At 37.8% G+C, this 18,248-nt stretch overlaps 1 protein-coding gene across 3 annotated transcripts in view; it reads right to left on the reverse strand.

The window, feature by feature from the left end:
• The window catches only part of MARCHF1 (membrane associated ring-CH-type finger 1), an 835,479-nt gene that overhangs the window by 314,727 nt on the left and 502,504 nt on the right, over window positions 1–18,248 (reverse strand). For all 3 annotated transcript variants that reach the window (XM_049709031.1, XM_049709032.1, XM_049709030.1), the window contains one exon: window positions 8,122–8,270. In XM_049709031.1, coding sequence (XP_049564988.1) covers window positions 8,122–8,232 — 111 coding nt within the window. In that variant the 5' untranslated portion in view covers window positions 8,233–8,270. The remainder of the gene's footprint in view (window positions 1–8,121; window positions 8,271–18,248) is intronic.

An 18,248-nucleotide genomic window follows, 5' to 3' on the forward strand; every position in this document is an offset into this window, starting at 1 on the left:
AGTTCTTCCATATTTTAAGGCATAGGCATTTCTAGTAAGAGGGATTTAATATGAGATATCGTACGGAATAGAATTTTATAAACAAAAAATAATTTTGCTTTCTCTCAGTTCATGCTGTCTGCTCAAGCTGTTTATCCATTCTACAAATTTTATTCCGTCCCTATTCTGTTCAAAACACCAGGGATATAGAGGTAAACAGGACAGATCTTCCCTTTTCGTCTTATATCCTAGTGTAGAAAACAGAAAATAAACCAACATGCATTCATATTTATGTAACTATTTTCAGATTAGGATAAACCTATTAAAAAGAAAAAAGAAAATCAGAATTGGTGTAGAGGGGGAATGGGTGAGGCACAGTTGGATGAAAATCAGGAGTAGCTCCAGTCAAAGTTGCTATGGTAGATGTGCCAAGTCTTGAAGGAAGAAGCTAGCCATGCAAGGATCTAGGAAAAGAAGCTTTTTGGCATATAATCTAGATCTATTAGGAATACACATATACTCCCTGTTCCTATCTCCTTCATTTGCATAATAAACATCATCTCCATATTACGAATTTATGAAGCAGATTCCTTTTTCCCTCAGTTTTATTTGTTACCATTCTTGCATAAAGATAGTTGACTTGGATCAAATATTATGGTCATTGATGAAAAGGGTGTATTTCTTCACTCCAATTTAATGATTAAATATTATATATTACATTCAATACACCATACTCTAATCAATTCCATCAACACCATTGCTGAAAGTTACGCATAGAAGGCAAATAATTTAAAACATTTTGTTAATTTTTTTTTTTTTTTTTGGCGGTACGCGGGCCTCTCAGTCGTGGCCTCTCCCGTTGCGGGGCACAGGTTCCGGATGCGCAGGCTCAGCGGCCATGGCCCACAGGCCCAGCCGCTCTGCGGCATGTGGGATCTTCCCGGACCGGGGCACAAACCCGTGTCCCCTGCACCGGCAGGCGGACTCTCAACCACTGTGCCACCAGGGAAGCCCCATTTTGTTAATTTTGAATACAAAATACTTCAACCTACTAGACTTGGATAATATGGCTATTTCCAGTAGCAAATGATATCAACATTACAAATTTTGGCATAGACTAAGGAAAAAGATGTTATATCCATCTGTCTATAGCAAAAGCTCTACCTGACTTTCTTTTATGTTTTCATCTAATTTTGCTCTTTTGTGATATTATCTTTGAAATGGTAGGATCACTTGTAATTAATTAAAGTTACATAAATTCTAGGCATGCATTCATTTTCTGTTTGATATCCAGTCATTGTTCACTAAATCATAAAGAATGGGATCCCAGATGAAGAAGTCTCAAGTTCAGGGGCTGATTTCATCTATATTACGCAAATGTCCAAGTGGGCTGGTTTAATATAAACCAAAGAAAATACTAGTAAAGTCTATGAGCAACAAGAACAACAAAAAAGCTGATGATGGTATGGCTTTTCAATTAAAACATACAAAAAGAAGTAAAAATAAAAGTGCATCATTTTAATTTCTGATTTTTTCATAAGCTCAATAACTATGGAACTTTAACCTTCAACACAACTGTTCTATTTTGAAAATAAGGTTATGACGTAATTAAACATGAATCTTTTTAGCTGCCTGTTTCATTAATAAATACTTATCAGGCTATGTAAGGAGGTACTTAGTCGTCCAGTAGCTGAAAATTTGATTTCTAAAATGTGTATTATTAAGTTATATTATTCCTAGAAAGAGTTTATAGCAAGTTGGAAAAATCTTGGGATTTAAAATTAGACAGAAATCACAAATTCTGATTTGCCACCGGGGTGAATTCCTTCACCTTTTTGAGATACACTATTTTCACTTATATTATGCCAAAAACACTATCAACTTCTCATAATGGGTGTGGTATATAAATAACCTGGAAATTAGAAGTTCTGAGTCCTTATGATTTGGAGTGAATTACTTAATCTCTTAACAGCATCTCCATTTCACTATGTATTTGAATAATTAAATTGTATTGTGTACATTTCAGCAATATTCCCCAACCTTTTTGGCACCTGGGACCGGTTTCATGGAAGGCAATTTTTCCACAGACCGGGCGGTGGGATGGTTTTGGGATGATTCAAGGGCATTGATTGATTATGGTCTCTGTGCAGTCAAACCTCTCTGCTAATCATAATCTGTACCTGCAGTCGCTCCCCAGTGCTAGCATCACCGCCTCAGCTCCACCTCAGATCATCAGGCATAAGATTCTCATAAGGAGGGCGCAACCTCAATCCCTCTCAGGCACACTTCACAGCAGGGTTCGCGCTCCTATGAGAATCTAATGCAGCTGCTGAGCTGACAGGTGGCAGAGCTCAAGCGGTAATGCAAGCGATGGGGAGCGGCTGTAAATACAGATGAAGCTTCGCTTGCTTGCCCTCCGCTCACTCCTGCTATGCAGTCTGGTTCCTAACAGGCCATCGACTGGTGCCGGTCTGTGGCCCGGAGGTTGGGAACTCCTGCATTTCAGAATGGTTGTGAGCTATAATGACACAATGGACATAAAGACTGCTTGAAAATTATAAAGCTTTATAAATATATGTCTTATTACAAATAATTATATACATATATGTGTATATATATATAAAACATACTTCTCCTTGAAAGCTTTCTTATCTAGTATCTTCAGTCTTTTCTAGAGCAGCAAGTACCTCATCCCAGACCATGTACACAGAAGCCTGGAAAATGTGCCCTGAGCTGATGCATACATGATTGGAAGTGGCAAATCACCTCATCTAACACATAGAGTGACACTTTGTTCTTCTTTTCTACCTAACCATAGTCTATTTAGAGCCTTAAAGAACCATCACTGATTAGAGGAAAGTAATTTTTTCTGGATGACTACCTAAAATGGCATTTTTCGATCTCCCTATTTTGACTTCCATAGATTTGTTTTAAACTCCATTCCTCATAAAATCTTTCACCTTCTTATTTCTATTTCTTATGATATCTTTTGCTCTCATTTTGAATTTAATGTTGAACTCTGATTTGATTCAAGCAATTGCTTAAGGGTATAGTCAGTATAAGGTATTTTTTTGTTTTGTTTTTAACATGTAAACTTGTGTTACAATAAATTTCAAAGGTTTCTTCCCTGCCTGTCATACAAAGGGCTCCCTCACCCCATAGGTTAAAACTATGAAGATGGCTGCTTAATAAGTATCTCTCAAACCCTTCAATGTTCTTACTCAAGGGATTTTAGGCTAAGTAAGCACTTTCTGAATTTAAAAAGCAGATAATTTGAACTGCATTGTAGATTAAAAAAAAGTGTTATTTTTTTTCAATTAGGTCAGTTATTGAGGATGCAATGGTGATACTGGCCATATTTATATGTCAGTCAATGCAGAGCAGAGAGTAATCTAACAGACACATGTAATCAAGAGATTATAAAGAAAATGCCCTATTTGTTTTTACGTCACACACTGTAATGTATTATTATCTCCTTTACAATCTTTCTGTTTAACCAAATGTGTCAACTCAAATGATGACTTTTTCCCCCAACCTGAAAGACAGGAGAGCAGCCCTCGGTTTTAGACTGCTTGGACTGTTGGAATCTCAGCTTCACCAGTCATTACCTAAGTCACTTTCAGCAGGTTTTACATTTCTCCGTAGCTCAGTTTCTTTATCCACAGCATAGGGATAATGATCATGCCCACCTCATCGGATCCTTGTAGCATTACAAACGGGAATGTGTGCGAAATGCTTAGAAACGCTCCTGGCAAACAACCGTCATCATATCTTCCTCATCCTCCTCTTTCTCTCCCCCCACCCCATCATCATTAGATGGGGTATGATTTGTACAGAAAAGCCTCAAATGCTCCGGGTGACGGCAGAGAGTAATAGTTAAATCCTGGGGATATAAAATGGAAAGGCAGGACAAAACTGCTACCACTCAAAGAATGAACGCATTTGTGGTAGAGGCTGGCCAAATGCTCTCAATTTCCCTATTCTGGTCATATAGGAAGACCTTATTTCCCATCATTCGGACAGATACACTGGGATGTGTCATTGGTTTCAGCCAACGGCATCAGGGTAGTGATGCTTAGCACTTCCAAACCTAAACTGATATCTACATAGTCACCCATTCATACTCCACCCCTTAATTGATAAACTCAATACCAGGAGGCCTGTGTTTAAGACAGCAGCCCTGGGAGATGGGAGGAGCAGAGATCTCTGCATTCACTGTCTGAGGATCAAATGTCCTGTATCAGACTGAGCCATGAGTGAAAACAAACCTTTATTATGTTAAGCCTATGAAATTTCTGAGTTCGTTAAAGCTTCTATTCTTAATTTTCCATACTGATTACTAAGCTAATATCACTCAGCCCTAAATCCGTTCTCCTGTATTCTACACCGAGATGCTGGAGCTGGGAGCCTTCAAACCAGATGTCTCCTTTGACATTTACTTCTTGGTCAGGTTCTGCCAACGCTAGTGCTAAAAGAAACCATTAGACAAGAGGAGAGAGAGGACTCTGTTTCTGTTAGCGTTATCCCACAAGACTTACGTCGGCAGTGGAAGGTGGGTCCAGTTTCTAAGCTTTTTTCACACGCCCTGAACTACGTTTACTGCACCAGCCCCTTCCCCCCACTTGAATATATAAGGATTGAGAAGTGCATCCCCTTCAGGAGTCTGGGTCCTAGATCTTCAGGGTCCTTCCTCCGAGCTCCAACGTTCCTTCATCAGCTGAGAAGCATCCCTCCTCAGAGTTGGGGTGCAGTTCTGAGGGGTCCCTCCGTCAACCTTTTAGGTTTGAGTAGCTCTAGTCTCCTCCCTGTGTGACTCCTCTGTATGGGTGGTTGCTACTTCTTGAAGTTACCAAACTTGTGTACCTTTCTGACATTTTCAATCTTCCAATAGCAGATTAAATAATTTTTCACATTATATATTGTTAAAATTGCCTATTTCTGTTTTCTTGACTGTACCCCAACTTTTATAACTACCCGAATACAGAAATCAGTTAGCCAGAGTCTGTGCTACCATAAGAAAAGTCTAAAATATGTGGAATTTGTTTAATGTTTAAGCAACGGGGAGGGAGGAAACTGTTTACAAAGGTAGAAAGCTATTTATCTGCATGATGTTTGGGCAAAACTATTGGCAAAATCTCTATTTGAATTAACTCAAGAGGCAGACCCTGGGCCTGCTGGGCTGGCAACACTCAAAACAGATTGAAAAACAGAACTTAATAATGTATGTTAAGTACTATCAGCTACATTCAGCAAGGTGTTACAGGAGAAGTGTGAGCTCAGGAACTAAGCGGCTTGTGTGAGAGCAGATCTGACCAGGAACAGAGAGAATCCGAAAGTTTCAAGGTTTGTTGGACCCAATGCCTGATTTCTTCTAAACCCCAACTGGTAGACCTGCCATTGAAGTGAGTGTTGAGTAACAAAGGTCCAATGAAAAGTTACATTTGAATAAAGTGACTCAAGGCTAATATGATTTTCAGAGCTGACACCGAGTGGACCCTCTCAGTTGAACAAAGCATCTCTGGACAAAGAGGTTAAGGATGTGGTCCTCCTGCCTGTTCTTCAAGATACGATCATGCTGAGATAGAGACATTGAGAACTGGAAAGCAAGGGCAACCAAAATAGAACTCTGCTAGGCACACGGACTACCGGAAAGCAAAGAGATCAGAGCCCTAGCAGATTGCAGAGGATGGTCGTACTGAAATACCGTGATTCCAGCAGTATGAGCCTTGAAATTCCTAAGACTTAAAACAACTCTTGGTTCCATAATTTTCCCCAAACAGGAAAATAAAATATTTTAAGGCTATACAAGTTTCATTAGGCACTTTGAATGTGGACAAGGAGAATAATAGAAAAGGAAGAACTTCCCAGAGGGTGTATCCAGAGGCTAGAGGAAAGCAGGGACAAGGGAGATCTCCCAGGGAGCAGGGTCAAAGCCAATTCAAGGATCCTGTCAGGGAGACTTGACAATGTCTGTCCAGCAGGAATACACCACTGGCTTCCATGTATATTTAGTTCTTTCTCTGTCCAAATATGAGTGTTTATTGTGGTTTCCCTTTTCCTACTCCTCTCCTTCATATTGGGTATATATGTATGTTGGGAGCTGGTTGCAAAATATAAATCGTTTATTTATAGGTGATTGACCATCATCATCATTAGATGAGGACAATGAATAACCAGAGACCATGAATTTGAACTGAATCCAGTGACTGAAAGAATGTTTAGTTATCTCTCTTGGAAAATAATAGCCCTTCTTAATGAAAGAGTGGAAACGTGACATGAATGTTTGGTGACCACAAGAGTGGACTTTGGCAGAGATGTCCTTATCTGCTTTTCCTGCCCACATAGCTTCCTGATATTCACCGGCCTCCCTTGCAGTTCAGATGGGGCTATGAGACTAGGTTGTGGCAAATGGAAGGATGTCTACACACTTCAGGTTGCTCCATAATAGCTCACGCACAATGGACAGCATAGCCTTTTCCTTTCCTCAGTGACCTAAGAGGCCATGTACTTAAGAAGGCAGCATAAGAAGAGGGATGGAGTCTTTGAATAATCAGTGAACCTTTGACAGTGAACCTCTAAGGAGAGCTGCCCAGACACATGAGCTATGACATAAGAAATATTTTATTTTTCTGAGATTTGGGGGTTAGGTTACAGTGACTGAAGACTATTGCCCTAATACAGCATGCCTTACCTTCAGAAGCCAGGCTTCTAGTAATCCTAGAAGTGACATTTACTAGCTAAGTGACACTGGGAAAGTCACTTAATTTCTCTGGGCTACTACACATTTGTAAAATGAAGCTAATATTAGGTTACCCAAAATTATAAGAGAAAGTCAGGCCAAATGTTGGCTCAAGATTTTTTTTAATGGTTTTGATCTATGGTTCTATGAAATAGTAATTAAGCACTAAAGCCACTCTAATGAGATCACAGAAGTAATATTTTTATTTAAAAAATTTTAGTTATTGCATGGTACCTACAAAATCCAGCTTTATGTATAAATATTGTGCAACATGTGTATTTAAATGGTGTTAACTCATGCCAAGCAGTTTTATTGAAAACGGTAATCTACAAAAGAGCATATGACTGAGATGAAACACTGCAGATAATAATTTCAAAGAATCTATTCCCTAGAACTTTGTCCAATCACATTGCATACTTTCTTCATACCCTCAGCCCTCTCCCTACAGTCTAAGATGATGGAATTAAACAGAATTCCCATTTCTATGTTTTATCAATTGAAAGCCTATTCCTTTCCATGGTTCTTGAAATTCACTCTATAATGTTTGCTCAGGACCATTGTTTTTATGTAAAATGATAGAAATTATCAAATAACTCAAAAGTAAAAAAATAAACCTAAAACCTTTGCTTATATTTAATTATATGTTCATCAACTAATAAATCAGGCTAATGAAAGTACGTGTTCTTATAAAACGGTAAAATAGCAATTAAAATACAACTAACATGTCAATTTAAAACTTAGAGATTGAATGGAATTTTCCTCCCTTAAATCAAAATGAAGTATGTTGCAGCCAAAACCTAAACAAAGAACTTATAAAACTCCTTTTGCTAATGAGTTCTCTTTTCCTAATCACTGGGAAATAAAAGCTAGCTAAAGTCAAACGTGTAAACTTAACGCAGAAAACAAAACAAGAAAGAGTGTATTATTGATCTGGTCTTCAAATCATTTTAGCAATTTACGATTTTATATCAAAATTATAATTTTTTGAATCCTACATATTCTAAAAATGCCTTTAAAAAGGATTCAATATAGGAAAATACAGAAGGTAGGATTCTGATTTTTCATTATTTTTGGATAACGGTACTCGTTTTCCTCCAATGATTCCATTACCGAAGTGTAGAATGCAAGGTATAAACTTTAAATATCTCTGTAAGGTCCCTGACATAACGGACGGGCGATGTCCAAAGAAACAAAAAGAAAAAAAAAATTGTTAATCTGAATTAAACTCTAGATTCTATGAAATTAAGATGTTTTTATTACTACCCGTTGATTAAGCGACGTCTATATGAGCAATATAATACATTGCAAAGCAGAGAACTATTGAGGAAGCCCTCCCCGGCCCCCTCCCCATTCCCTCCGCATCCATTCATACAAGCCATTGGAGGTACCACGGCTGCACTCACCAGTGTGGAGGTTTGCGAGGCGTCTGCCCATTCCTCTGGGCCCTCGGGGGTCCGCGTGTTGTTAGGGATCCTGCGAGGGTTACGCGCTATCGCTTCACACCAGCCCAGCATTTTCTCCTTCCTCTTATCCCTTTTCAATTTCTGAAATTCTGAAAATAATTTACATTCCCTGAAACAGGTCACTTGTTTTAGATGTCTGTTTTTAGAAAATGTACATCATTGAAATGAAATAAGCAATTTAATGTAATACCAGTGGAGGCACTTCATTTTAGCCAGGTGTTATAGGGAGGAAAAGAAGAATACGCTGACCATTAAAAACCTCAGAACCACAGGCAATGAAAACAGTACACGTCTACTCAAAGAGCCTAACGTTTTACACCTCAATTCGTGACACTTTTAGATGGTGGGAATTCCTTGCATCAGGTTCTAAGTTATTTTCAAAGATCGGTTTCTAACAAGAAGTTCTTACCTTGAGAGCTAAGAACAGACTCAGTTCCTGATATATCTACATATTTCAATATCTAAAATTTGGCATAGCTTTTCAGCTGAATGTCCTACAGATGCAGAATGAATTGAACGCAGGCCAGTGATGAACATTACTCATTCTGGCAGTGGCATGATTATCTCTCTCATAAAATTCTGCCAACTAAAGAAGGAGAAATTTTAGGGCAAGCATGGTAAAATTAGTATATGACACCCATCACCAATCTATTAAAATAATAATTTAAAAAATATCCTTACTATATCATGAATAAAAATATTCCACAACTCTTTCTAGCTTTCCAGAACTTCCCATTTAAGGAATTTTTTTGTTTGTCTCTGAAAAAGTTATATCAACAATAACTTTTAATGTAATGAAGAAAACATTGTTTCCTTGTAAAGTTTCACATCCTAGTTTTTCCACTCCACCACCCTCAGTAATTAGAAATAGTTCATTGCAGATCTTTAGTTAAATGCATTACACTGTCAATTAAATATAAAAAATAATGTGGAGTAATTATTTTTCACAGTATCCAAAGCAATTAGCAATCTGGTGGTTTATAACATTTCAGAGGTTCAAAATAGCACATTTCATAGGACTAATAAAAGTAACATTAAGAAAGGTTGCATTAACGGATTGATGAGTTATTACTGTAAATGACAAAATACTCAAGTGAAATGGATCTTAACAATGTAAATAGGAAATTATTTCTAAAAAACTTTCATAAAAATTAAGTCTAAGATACTCAATGGAATGGCCTTTTAAATAAGACTGGCAATCTTATATGAGTGAATCATTCATCTGAGGTGCAGGAAAATGGGGAGGGGAGCTTCAAAACAATTGTGTGAATGAGCAACAAATTATTAATGCTTGCCCTTTCAAACACATTGCTTGAGATTTTATTTGAAAACTCTGATCTGTGTAATGCAAAATCTGCATCTCCAACTAATTTGCATTCCACAGAAAGTAAATATTTCCACATTCCTGGTACACAGTATCTTGGTTAGTCATCAGTATTTAACTACATTTCTTGAAGTGTACTAACAGTAAATGTAAATGAGTATCTTTATTCAAAAGCAGGGAGTGAAATGATACATAACGACCAAAACAGTTTAATCAAGTACAAACAAATGTCCTACTTGTAAGTCATTTGGCAATTAAAAAAAAATTTAACTCCATAATTAAATATATCACTTTAGTGCTTATAATAAAATGTTGAATTCATGCATGAATAAAAAGCATAATAAAGTAGCCCACAAAAATTATATCATCAGTACCCATTCTGGGATATGTTTTTAAAAGCAGTCGACTTCTTATTTCCTATTCAGTTTCTGAGATTAAATAAAGCAGTTGAATTTCATTTGTAGCCTTCTCTTGTGATGGTGGTGGTCATAGCTATATTCCTCCTTATTCAGTCAACATTAATCCTTAAGTATTTCTTGAGCCTCTACTATACTGTAGGTACTGAAGTAGGCATGGAAAAGCCATAAGAGGAAGATTACTTTCATTTTTGATTTGAGTCAGATTCAGTGCAATATTCTCTAGAATTTTAAAATCCCAGCATAACTAGGATCTTCCTGACTCCCTAAATTTTGAATTTGTGAACTTATATGCTCAACTTCAAGGTGACTGTCTGCCCCTTTTGATCTTAGACGTCCCCCCTGAAGTTTGCTTGTGCAAACCATCTTCCTGAACTGTTTTGTTGAACAAGTCATCATGACAGGGCTATTAAACTTTGGACGACACCTGCTGATGTAGTATAATAAAACGTCAGCTGCGTTTTAGGTTTTTTTTTTTTTTTGCATGTAACAGACATTATCTTAATTCTAGGATGATTAAGTAGGTTAAATAATTCAACCAGTTAAAATACATACTCCTTTTCCCTAAATAATGTGTTAATAATCATCATCGAATATTTACCATGGACACTGTCCTGTCTGTTGTGGGAAAACAGAAAAGAAACATGATGCATGGCTACGGCCTGGAAGACTGGAAAGCTTCTCTTTGAACTTGGACATATTCATAGGAATATTCACAAAGAAAGTTAAATGTGTGAAATGACCAGAGCAATCTAACTAGACAGCATCACTTCACCTTTTATCATATGAATGAAGAATGTGTGAGATTATAATAAAGACCTCTGATGTTTACATGACTACATCTGGACATTCACATCATCTTATAAGAGAAAAGCTTTGTCTAATGATGTGCTCAGTATAATATGCATCCACCCACTTTACTAGCTACTTTTGAGTTGAAGCATCATATCTGAAAGAAACCAATGTTTCAGTGGCCTCCAAGGAAGCAGCACAGGTGTAGGTGAGTTGAAAGAGAGGGAGACAGGGAAGAAAGGAGAGCTTCACTGCACCATCCTGTAAATTCTGTGGGGAAGAGACTGTGACAGTTGCTAAAGATAATATCTTCTTCTCTATTATCACAAAACACTCCGACTTTAGGTTACACTTCACAGCGATCTTTTGGGCAACATGGATGACAAAGTAGAAATTCCAGAAACAGTTTAGGTTATAGATTTGAGACAACTGAAGGGTTAATAATGGTGACTGCTGAGCCGCTGAAGACCAGTATTCCTCCTACACAGGTCTGGAGTGCTCATCACATTCTGAGGTGTAAGAATATGCTGTCAGTCAGAAGGGTGGGCAAATTATAAGCATTTACAATTAACCCTAATGCACTTAGTAATATATCAGAATGGAAACGTGGTCATTAAGTATTCATGTCAATTACCATCTAACCATTGAACGAAGCTAATATGAGATGCAGCAATGAGCAGCTTATATAATGATCACAGGACACTGAGATTTAACTAAGCTTAATTTTTAATATGCTACCCCTAGGAGATATTTAATTTAATAAATAGAAACACAGTGCATTCTCTGTGAACTAAATTGACAACAAATTAAAATTAGGAAGAAAAAAATGCAGGGCAATTGGGTGTATGTCATAGAGAATGGTTACTTTTAATTCAGAAACATTTAGCAAACCCTTCCTTTGTGCCAGACAGTGTGCCTGGAACCATTGGTAAAGGGATTAAAGTGATCTGGAGTTACAGGTAGGGGGGAAACTGACAAGTCAATCAACTTCTGACAGCAGTGCAATGAGTACTATGAAGACCTTGAGAACAGATGTTTGACTTAGTATCAGCTGAAGGAGACCATTGATTTTGGACAACTCTCCAAAGAAAATACAATTACAAATAACTTACATGAAAATTAAAATTCTTACTACTCCAAAGGCTGCCACAACCAGCTTTGCTACACAACGCTAGGGGGCCTCCTTCCCATTGTAATCCGTGTAAATGGCACTGCGCTCCAAGGGGTGCGCTCCACTTAAGCACCACGTGAGTGGCGCTTCTGCAGCTATGCTGCCTGGCGGAAAGAAAGTCCAGCCGATCTCTCTAGGTGAGCTTATTAAAATTACCTTACTGTACCCCAAAACCAATGTAATTCAGCTAGTGGGAAGCAGCTGCATGGCACGGGGTGATCAGCTCGGTGCTTTGGATGGGATAAGGAGGGTGGGAGGGAGACGCAGAGGGAGGGGATATGGGGATATATGTATATGTATATGTATATGTATAGCTGGTTCACTTTGTTATACAGCAGCAACTAACACACCGTTGTAAAGCAATTATACTCCAATAAAAATGTTAAGAAAAAAAAAGAACATTTTCTTCTCACAGAAAAAAAAAACGCAGTTGCCCGCCTCTACTTTGTCTGTCTACCTTCTCAACTCTCTCCTTCCTAAAACATCGCCCGCTCCCCGCCACATCCAGTAGAGTATAGTTAAGGGCCTGGTCAAGTCCTTCCCTCTTCACCACATACATGTAACTGAGAAAGTCTCCCCCACCTCCTCATGTACACCACCATCCTCAAACTGGTAACTTGAGGATAGTCCTTGTCTAAGAATTTGAAAGGATGTTTCAAACAAAAATTTTAGAGATTTGACTATCTATTTCCTTAGCTAAATGTCCTTAAGAAATATGTCTCAACAATGGAACACTTTCCTCACCCCACCAGAATAAACTTGAAGATCGATCTCCATTATGAAAGAAACAACGTGCAAATAAGGGACAGTTAAGAACATGCTTCCCTTCCTCAGTAGGCTGCAATATCTCTGAGAATTAATGTTTGCTTTTTGAAAAGGTGCGTGTATGTGTGTGTGTGTGTGTGTGTGTGTGTTCCAAGAGTACTCCCTAGACCCTCAGAAGACTATAACATACATGCCTAAAAGTCACACCAACTGCTACGCTGGATGCCTGCGTGGCTGTTTTGAAGCGCTCACACACAACTGTGAGCTGTCCTTGAAGACATGGAGTCCTAACAACCATCAAGAACTGCCTGCTGGGAAGTCTTCAGACCAGATGGTCTTTACACTAGGTAACTATTAAATTTACTGCTATGAAATGGAAGTATGTACTGAGGGCCTTCTGATTTCTATGAGAAGGGTGTGAGGTTTCTCAAATGGACAGAGAGGTTCATAGCTGCCTTCTAAGATGTGGAACACTAACTGATATAGAACCCAATAAATAACTGCTGTAATAAAATAAAGGAGAAAATAAAGAAGAGCTCTCCCCTTTTGAGTAAAGTTTAGAAATGGGAACAACCATAACGTGACTCATAGAAAAGGTTTAAATTCTTAAATGCTTTTTTGCTTGGACTATAGGAAAGATATATTTAAAAACTCTCCCTCTACCTTGCAATCCCTTTTAGAAGCAGCCATCTTTCTGTGAAGTCTTATAAGTTACTCTAGCCTTGTGAATGAAGAAATGGCACAAAAAAGGTAGGCGGCTCCTATCCGCCCTCTGTTGGGGCAGTGCAGAGAGAAGGGTTTTGAAGAGACAGTCTTGGTAGCAGTATGAGCCGTAACACTGAGGTCATTAGAAAAGGAGGAAGGGGCAGCTTCCAGGTCAGCAACCTTGGGAAAACTATAATAGCAGGGACTACTCCAGTCTTAATACAGACGCAGATGAAGGGAAGGCCACACACACATTTCCACACTTTAGTGACGGCTAAGAAGCCTCTTTATGAGAGGGTGGTAGTCACTCAACCCTTAGCACATAGGTTGGGCCAATCTTCGAGACATCAAAAGTGAAGTGTGAGGGACTTCTAGTTTCAACACTGACATGTAAAGAGTGTAGAAATCATCACTCCCATCCTTACAAAAAGATAAACCTGAACAAACTGAAAATTAATGATATTTCTTGGAACCATCAGAGAATGAAGTTGTAATAAAAAACTACTACCCCCAAATATGGAGAGACAGATGCCTACAGAGGTGCATGGCCAATTTCAGAATACATGCAGAGAAACTGCTAGAACCATAAACTGGTGTTAGCACACAGTAATTTTGATGTATTATTGGAGGCACAATATGGCCTAGCTTAAGAAGAAGAACTTCCTGGAGGCTGCATTCTTAGTGGAGGCCCCAGAGTTTCCTGGGTCTCACCACCAGGAAGCTTACCTCGATCTCACGATGAACAGCTGAGAAAGGTGCCACTGTGGCACTACTAGGGAGAAGGGAAGAGTAACCATCATGAAATGCCCTAGAACACTCCTATACAAAGACCTATTCTGGGCTTCCCTGGTGGCACAGTGGTTGAGAGTCCACCTGCCGATTCAGGGGACGTGGGTTCGTGCCCCGGTCCGGGAGGATCCCACATGCTGCGGAGTGGCTGGGCCCGTGAGCCATGGCCGCTGAGCCTGCGTGTCCAGAGCCTGCGCTCCGCAACGGGAGAGGCCTCAACAGTGAGAGGCCCGCGTACCGCAAACAAAACATAAAAAACAAAGACCTATTCTTCAGGGAAAATATCTTAACAGAGTCAAATTAACCTACCTGAGTGAAGGGCACTGTTCCCTCTCCAGGTATTTCTAGGCTTCCTGCCTCATCTAAGGTGGGGAGGGAAGCTAAGAAACACCTGTGAAGGCCATAGCCCAGAAACACAGGCCCACTAAGACTTGGAGATTTAATCATACCATTGTAGAATACTTTCCTTCTACTCTACTTTCCCACCATACCAAAAGGGCTTCAGAATAATACTAGCAGATTATAACTGAAAGCACTGCAAGATACTAACCCTCTTGGAGGAGGAGCACGTAGGGAAGGCTCAAAGCCAACAGACAAACACAGGATGCTAGAAGGATCTGAAGCATCTGGTAGTGACAGCAAACATTAAATACACCCTATTTCTAGCCAGGAAAATAGAAACGCAAAGGGTGTTTACTTCAGTTTCTATTACTTAATACAACATATGTGACTTTCAACAAAAAAAAAATTAGAAAACATACTAAAAAGCAAGAAAAAAGTCTGAAAAGACATAAAAAAGCATCAGAACCAGATTCAGATATGAAAGATACTGGAATTATCAGATAGGGAAATTTAAATATCTATAATTAATGTATTAAGGGTTGTAATGGAAACAGTAGACAACAGACAAGGACAGGTGGGTGGGGTAAGCAGAAAGATGGAAACTCCAAGAAAGAAAAAAAGGGAAATGATAGAAATCGAAACACTGTAATAGAAATGAAGAATGTGTTCGACAGGCTCATCAATAGACTGGAAATGGCCAAGAGAAGTTATCAATGAGCTTGACGACACAACAGCAGAAACTTCCCAAGAGAAATGCAAAGAGCATGAAGAATGGGAAAAAAAAAAAAAAAAAAAAAGACCAGGACATCCAAGAACTGTGGGATTATTTCAAAAGATGTAACATATGCATAACTGGAATACCAGAAGAAGAAATAAAGATAACAAAGAAGCAGAAGAAATATTTGCAGGATACAAGGTTGATATATAAAAGTCAACTGCTTTCCTATATACCTGAAGGCCTATATACTGTCAGTGGACAACTGGAATTTGTGAAAATCAATACCATTTTCAATAGCACCAAAAGAAATATTTAGGTATAAATCTAACATAATACTTAAAGAATCTTTGTGGAAAACTACAATATCTTGATTGTAAAAATCAGAGAACATCTAAATAAATGCCAATAAATTCTGTGTTCATGGACGGGAGGACTCAATATTGTTAAGATGTCAATTCTTCCTAACTTGAGCTATAGCACAATCCCAATCAAAATTCCAATAAGCTGTTTTGTAGATATTGACAAACTTATTCTGAAGATTATATGGAGACGCAAAACACCTAAAATAGCCAAGGCAATAGTGAAGAAGAACAAAGCTGAAGGATTCACACTACCCAGCTTCAAAACTTAACATAAAGTTACAGTAATCAGGTCAGAGTGATATTGGCAAAAGAATGAACATATAAAACAATGGAACAGAATAGAGAGTCCAAAAACACTCAAACAAACTCATAGTTATTATTAATTCATCTATGAAAAAGAGCAAAGGCAACGCAATGGAGAAAAAAATAGTTTTTTCAATGAATGGTTCTGGAAGAACTGGACATCCACATGAAAAAAATCAAATCTAGGCACAGAACCTTACACATTTCACAAAAAATAATTCAAAGTGGATCATAGACCTAGTTTAAATAAAAACTATAAAACTTCTAGAAGAAAACAAAGGTGAAAATGTGAATGACTTTGGCTTCAGCAATGAAGTGTTAGATAAAACACTAAAATCATGATCCATGAAAGAAAAACTGATGTTAGAATTTATTAAAATTATAAACTTCTATTCTCTGAAAGACTTAAGAGAATGAAAACTCAAGTCATAAACTTGGAAAAAATATTTGAAAACTGCTTATCAGATAAAGGACTTGTATCCAAAATATACAAAGAGCTCTTAAAAATTAATAAGAAAACAAACAACCCAGTAAAAAATGGCCAAATTATCTGAACAGACACCTCACCAAGAGGGTGTACAGATGGCAGATAAGCATATGAAACATGCTCACCATCATATGCATTAGAGAAATGCAAATTAAAACAATGAGATACCACTACATATCTATTAGGATGGCTTTGAACCCAACTGATAACACCAAATGCTGGCCAAGGATGCAAAGCAACAGCAACTCTCATTCATTGCTGGTGGGAATGCAAAATGGTGCAGCCACTTTGCTACTTTCTTACAAAACTAAATATTACCATACAATCAAACAATTGCACTTGTAGCTATTTATCCAACTGATCTGAGAATTTATGTTTCCACAAAAACCTATACATAAGTTTTTCTAGTAGCTTCATTCATCATTGCTAAAAGCTGGAAGCAACTAATATATCCTTCAGTCAGTGAATAGATAAACAAATTGTGGTACATTCATATAATGGTACATTATTCAGAAATAAAAAGAAATGAGCTATTAAGCCATAAAAAGATTCATAAATGAATCTTAAAAGCATATTGCCATGTTTAAAGAAGCCAGTCTGAAAAGGGCTACTTTATGTGTGATTCCAGTTATATGACATTCTGGAAAAGACAAAACTATAGGAACAGTAAAATAATCAGTGATAGGGCAGTGAAACTATTCTGTATGACACGGTAATAGATTGTGGGATTGTGACAGTCTATAGAATTTCACAGCACGAAGTGTAAACCTGAAAATGGATGCAAATTAAAACATGTCATTTAAAAGGTTGGGAGATCCCAAGATGGAATGTGAAAAATACAGTCTAAATACGTGACAAATGTACGAAAGGACCTCACCGAAAAGCATGAGGGAAAATGTGCTGACCTAAGTACTTTAGAAATAGTGGAATCTATTAGATTAAAGCAAAAAAATATTGTACATCAGCACTGTGCTCTAGTTCATATAATATTTCCCCACGGAAGTACGGGTTGACAACTCTGACACAGCTTGACAGGTATGCTGGGATTGAACAGCTAAATAAGTTGTTGGCAAGTAAGGAGGGCGAGGTTTCTCAGTGTTGGAGTGGAAGGTTACAGATAAACAGGGGAAGAGCCTGTGCCCAGCGACAAGAGAAGCCACTGCAATGAGAAGAGAGCACACCGCGGTGAAGAGGAGCCCCTGCTCGACGCAACTCGAGAAAGCCCGTGTGCAGCAATGAAGCAACCAAAAATAAACAAACAAGTAAATAAATATTTAAAAATGAAGAAAAAAGGCCATATGGTTCTAATATTTCATTGTTTAAACTTGCATCTTCATTTCTTTAAGTTCTTAAATAACCAGTAATAATCATGGTAAGTATAAGATTTGTAAGCAAAAATTTTTAATATTAAACATATGGAAGCCTCTTTGTGGATTTCCTTTCATATATGAGGTTAATTGAACATACAGTGTCCATAATGCAGTAGAATTTATTTATTTTTAACATTAAAATTATTGCATATGACCTAATCAGAATTACATTTCAGTGTCAAAAATACGATGAGTATGCTATTGTATACTCAGTCTTATTTTTATCTTGGACACTTGACCTGACTAATAATTCAGATATCGACTACCAAGATTTTCTTTTAATAGTACAATTATTTGCCACAAACTAATTTTTGAAGTTAGAAATTTTGAAGGGAGTTATTTTTACCTTCTTAGGAGAAATAAATAAATAACTACAAGAGAATGGCAGAAGAGTATGTACTACTTGTTTGGGATTCAAAAGTGACCACATTGATTTTACCCAAATTTCCAAACAAAATAATCACCACTGGGTTGAAAATAGGCTAACTTCCAGCCTCATCTCTCTAGAAATGAGAGAATTTAG

This window comes from Orcinus orca, chromosome 4 (assembly GCF_937001465.1).
Source record: "Orcinus orca chromosome 4, mOrcOrc1.1, whole genome shotgun sequence".
In the NCBI taxonomy this organism is placed as follows: Eukaryota; Metazoa; Chordata; class Mammalia; order Artiodactyla; family Delphinidae; genus Orcinus; species Orcinus orca.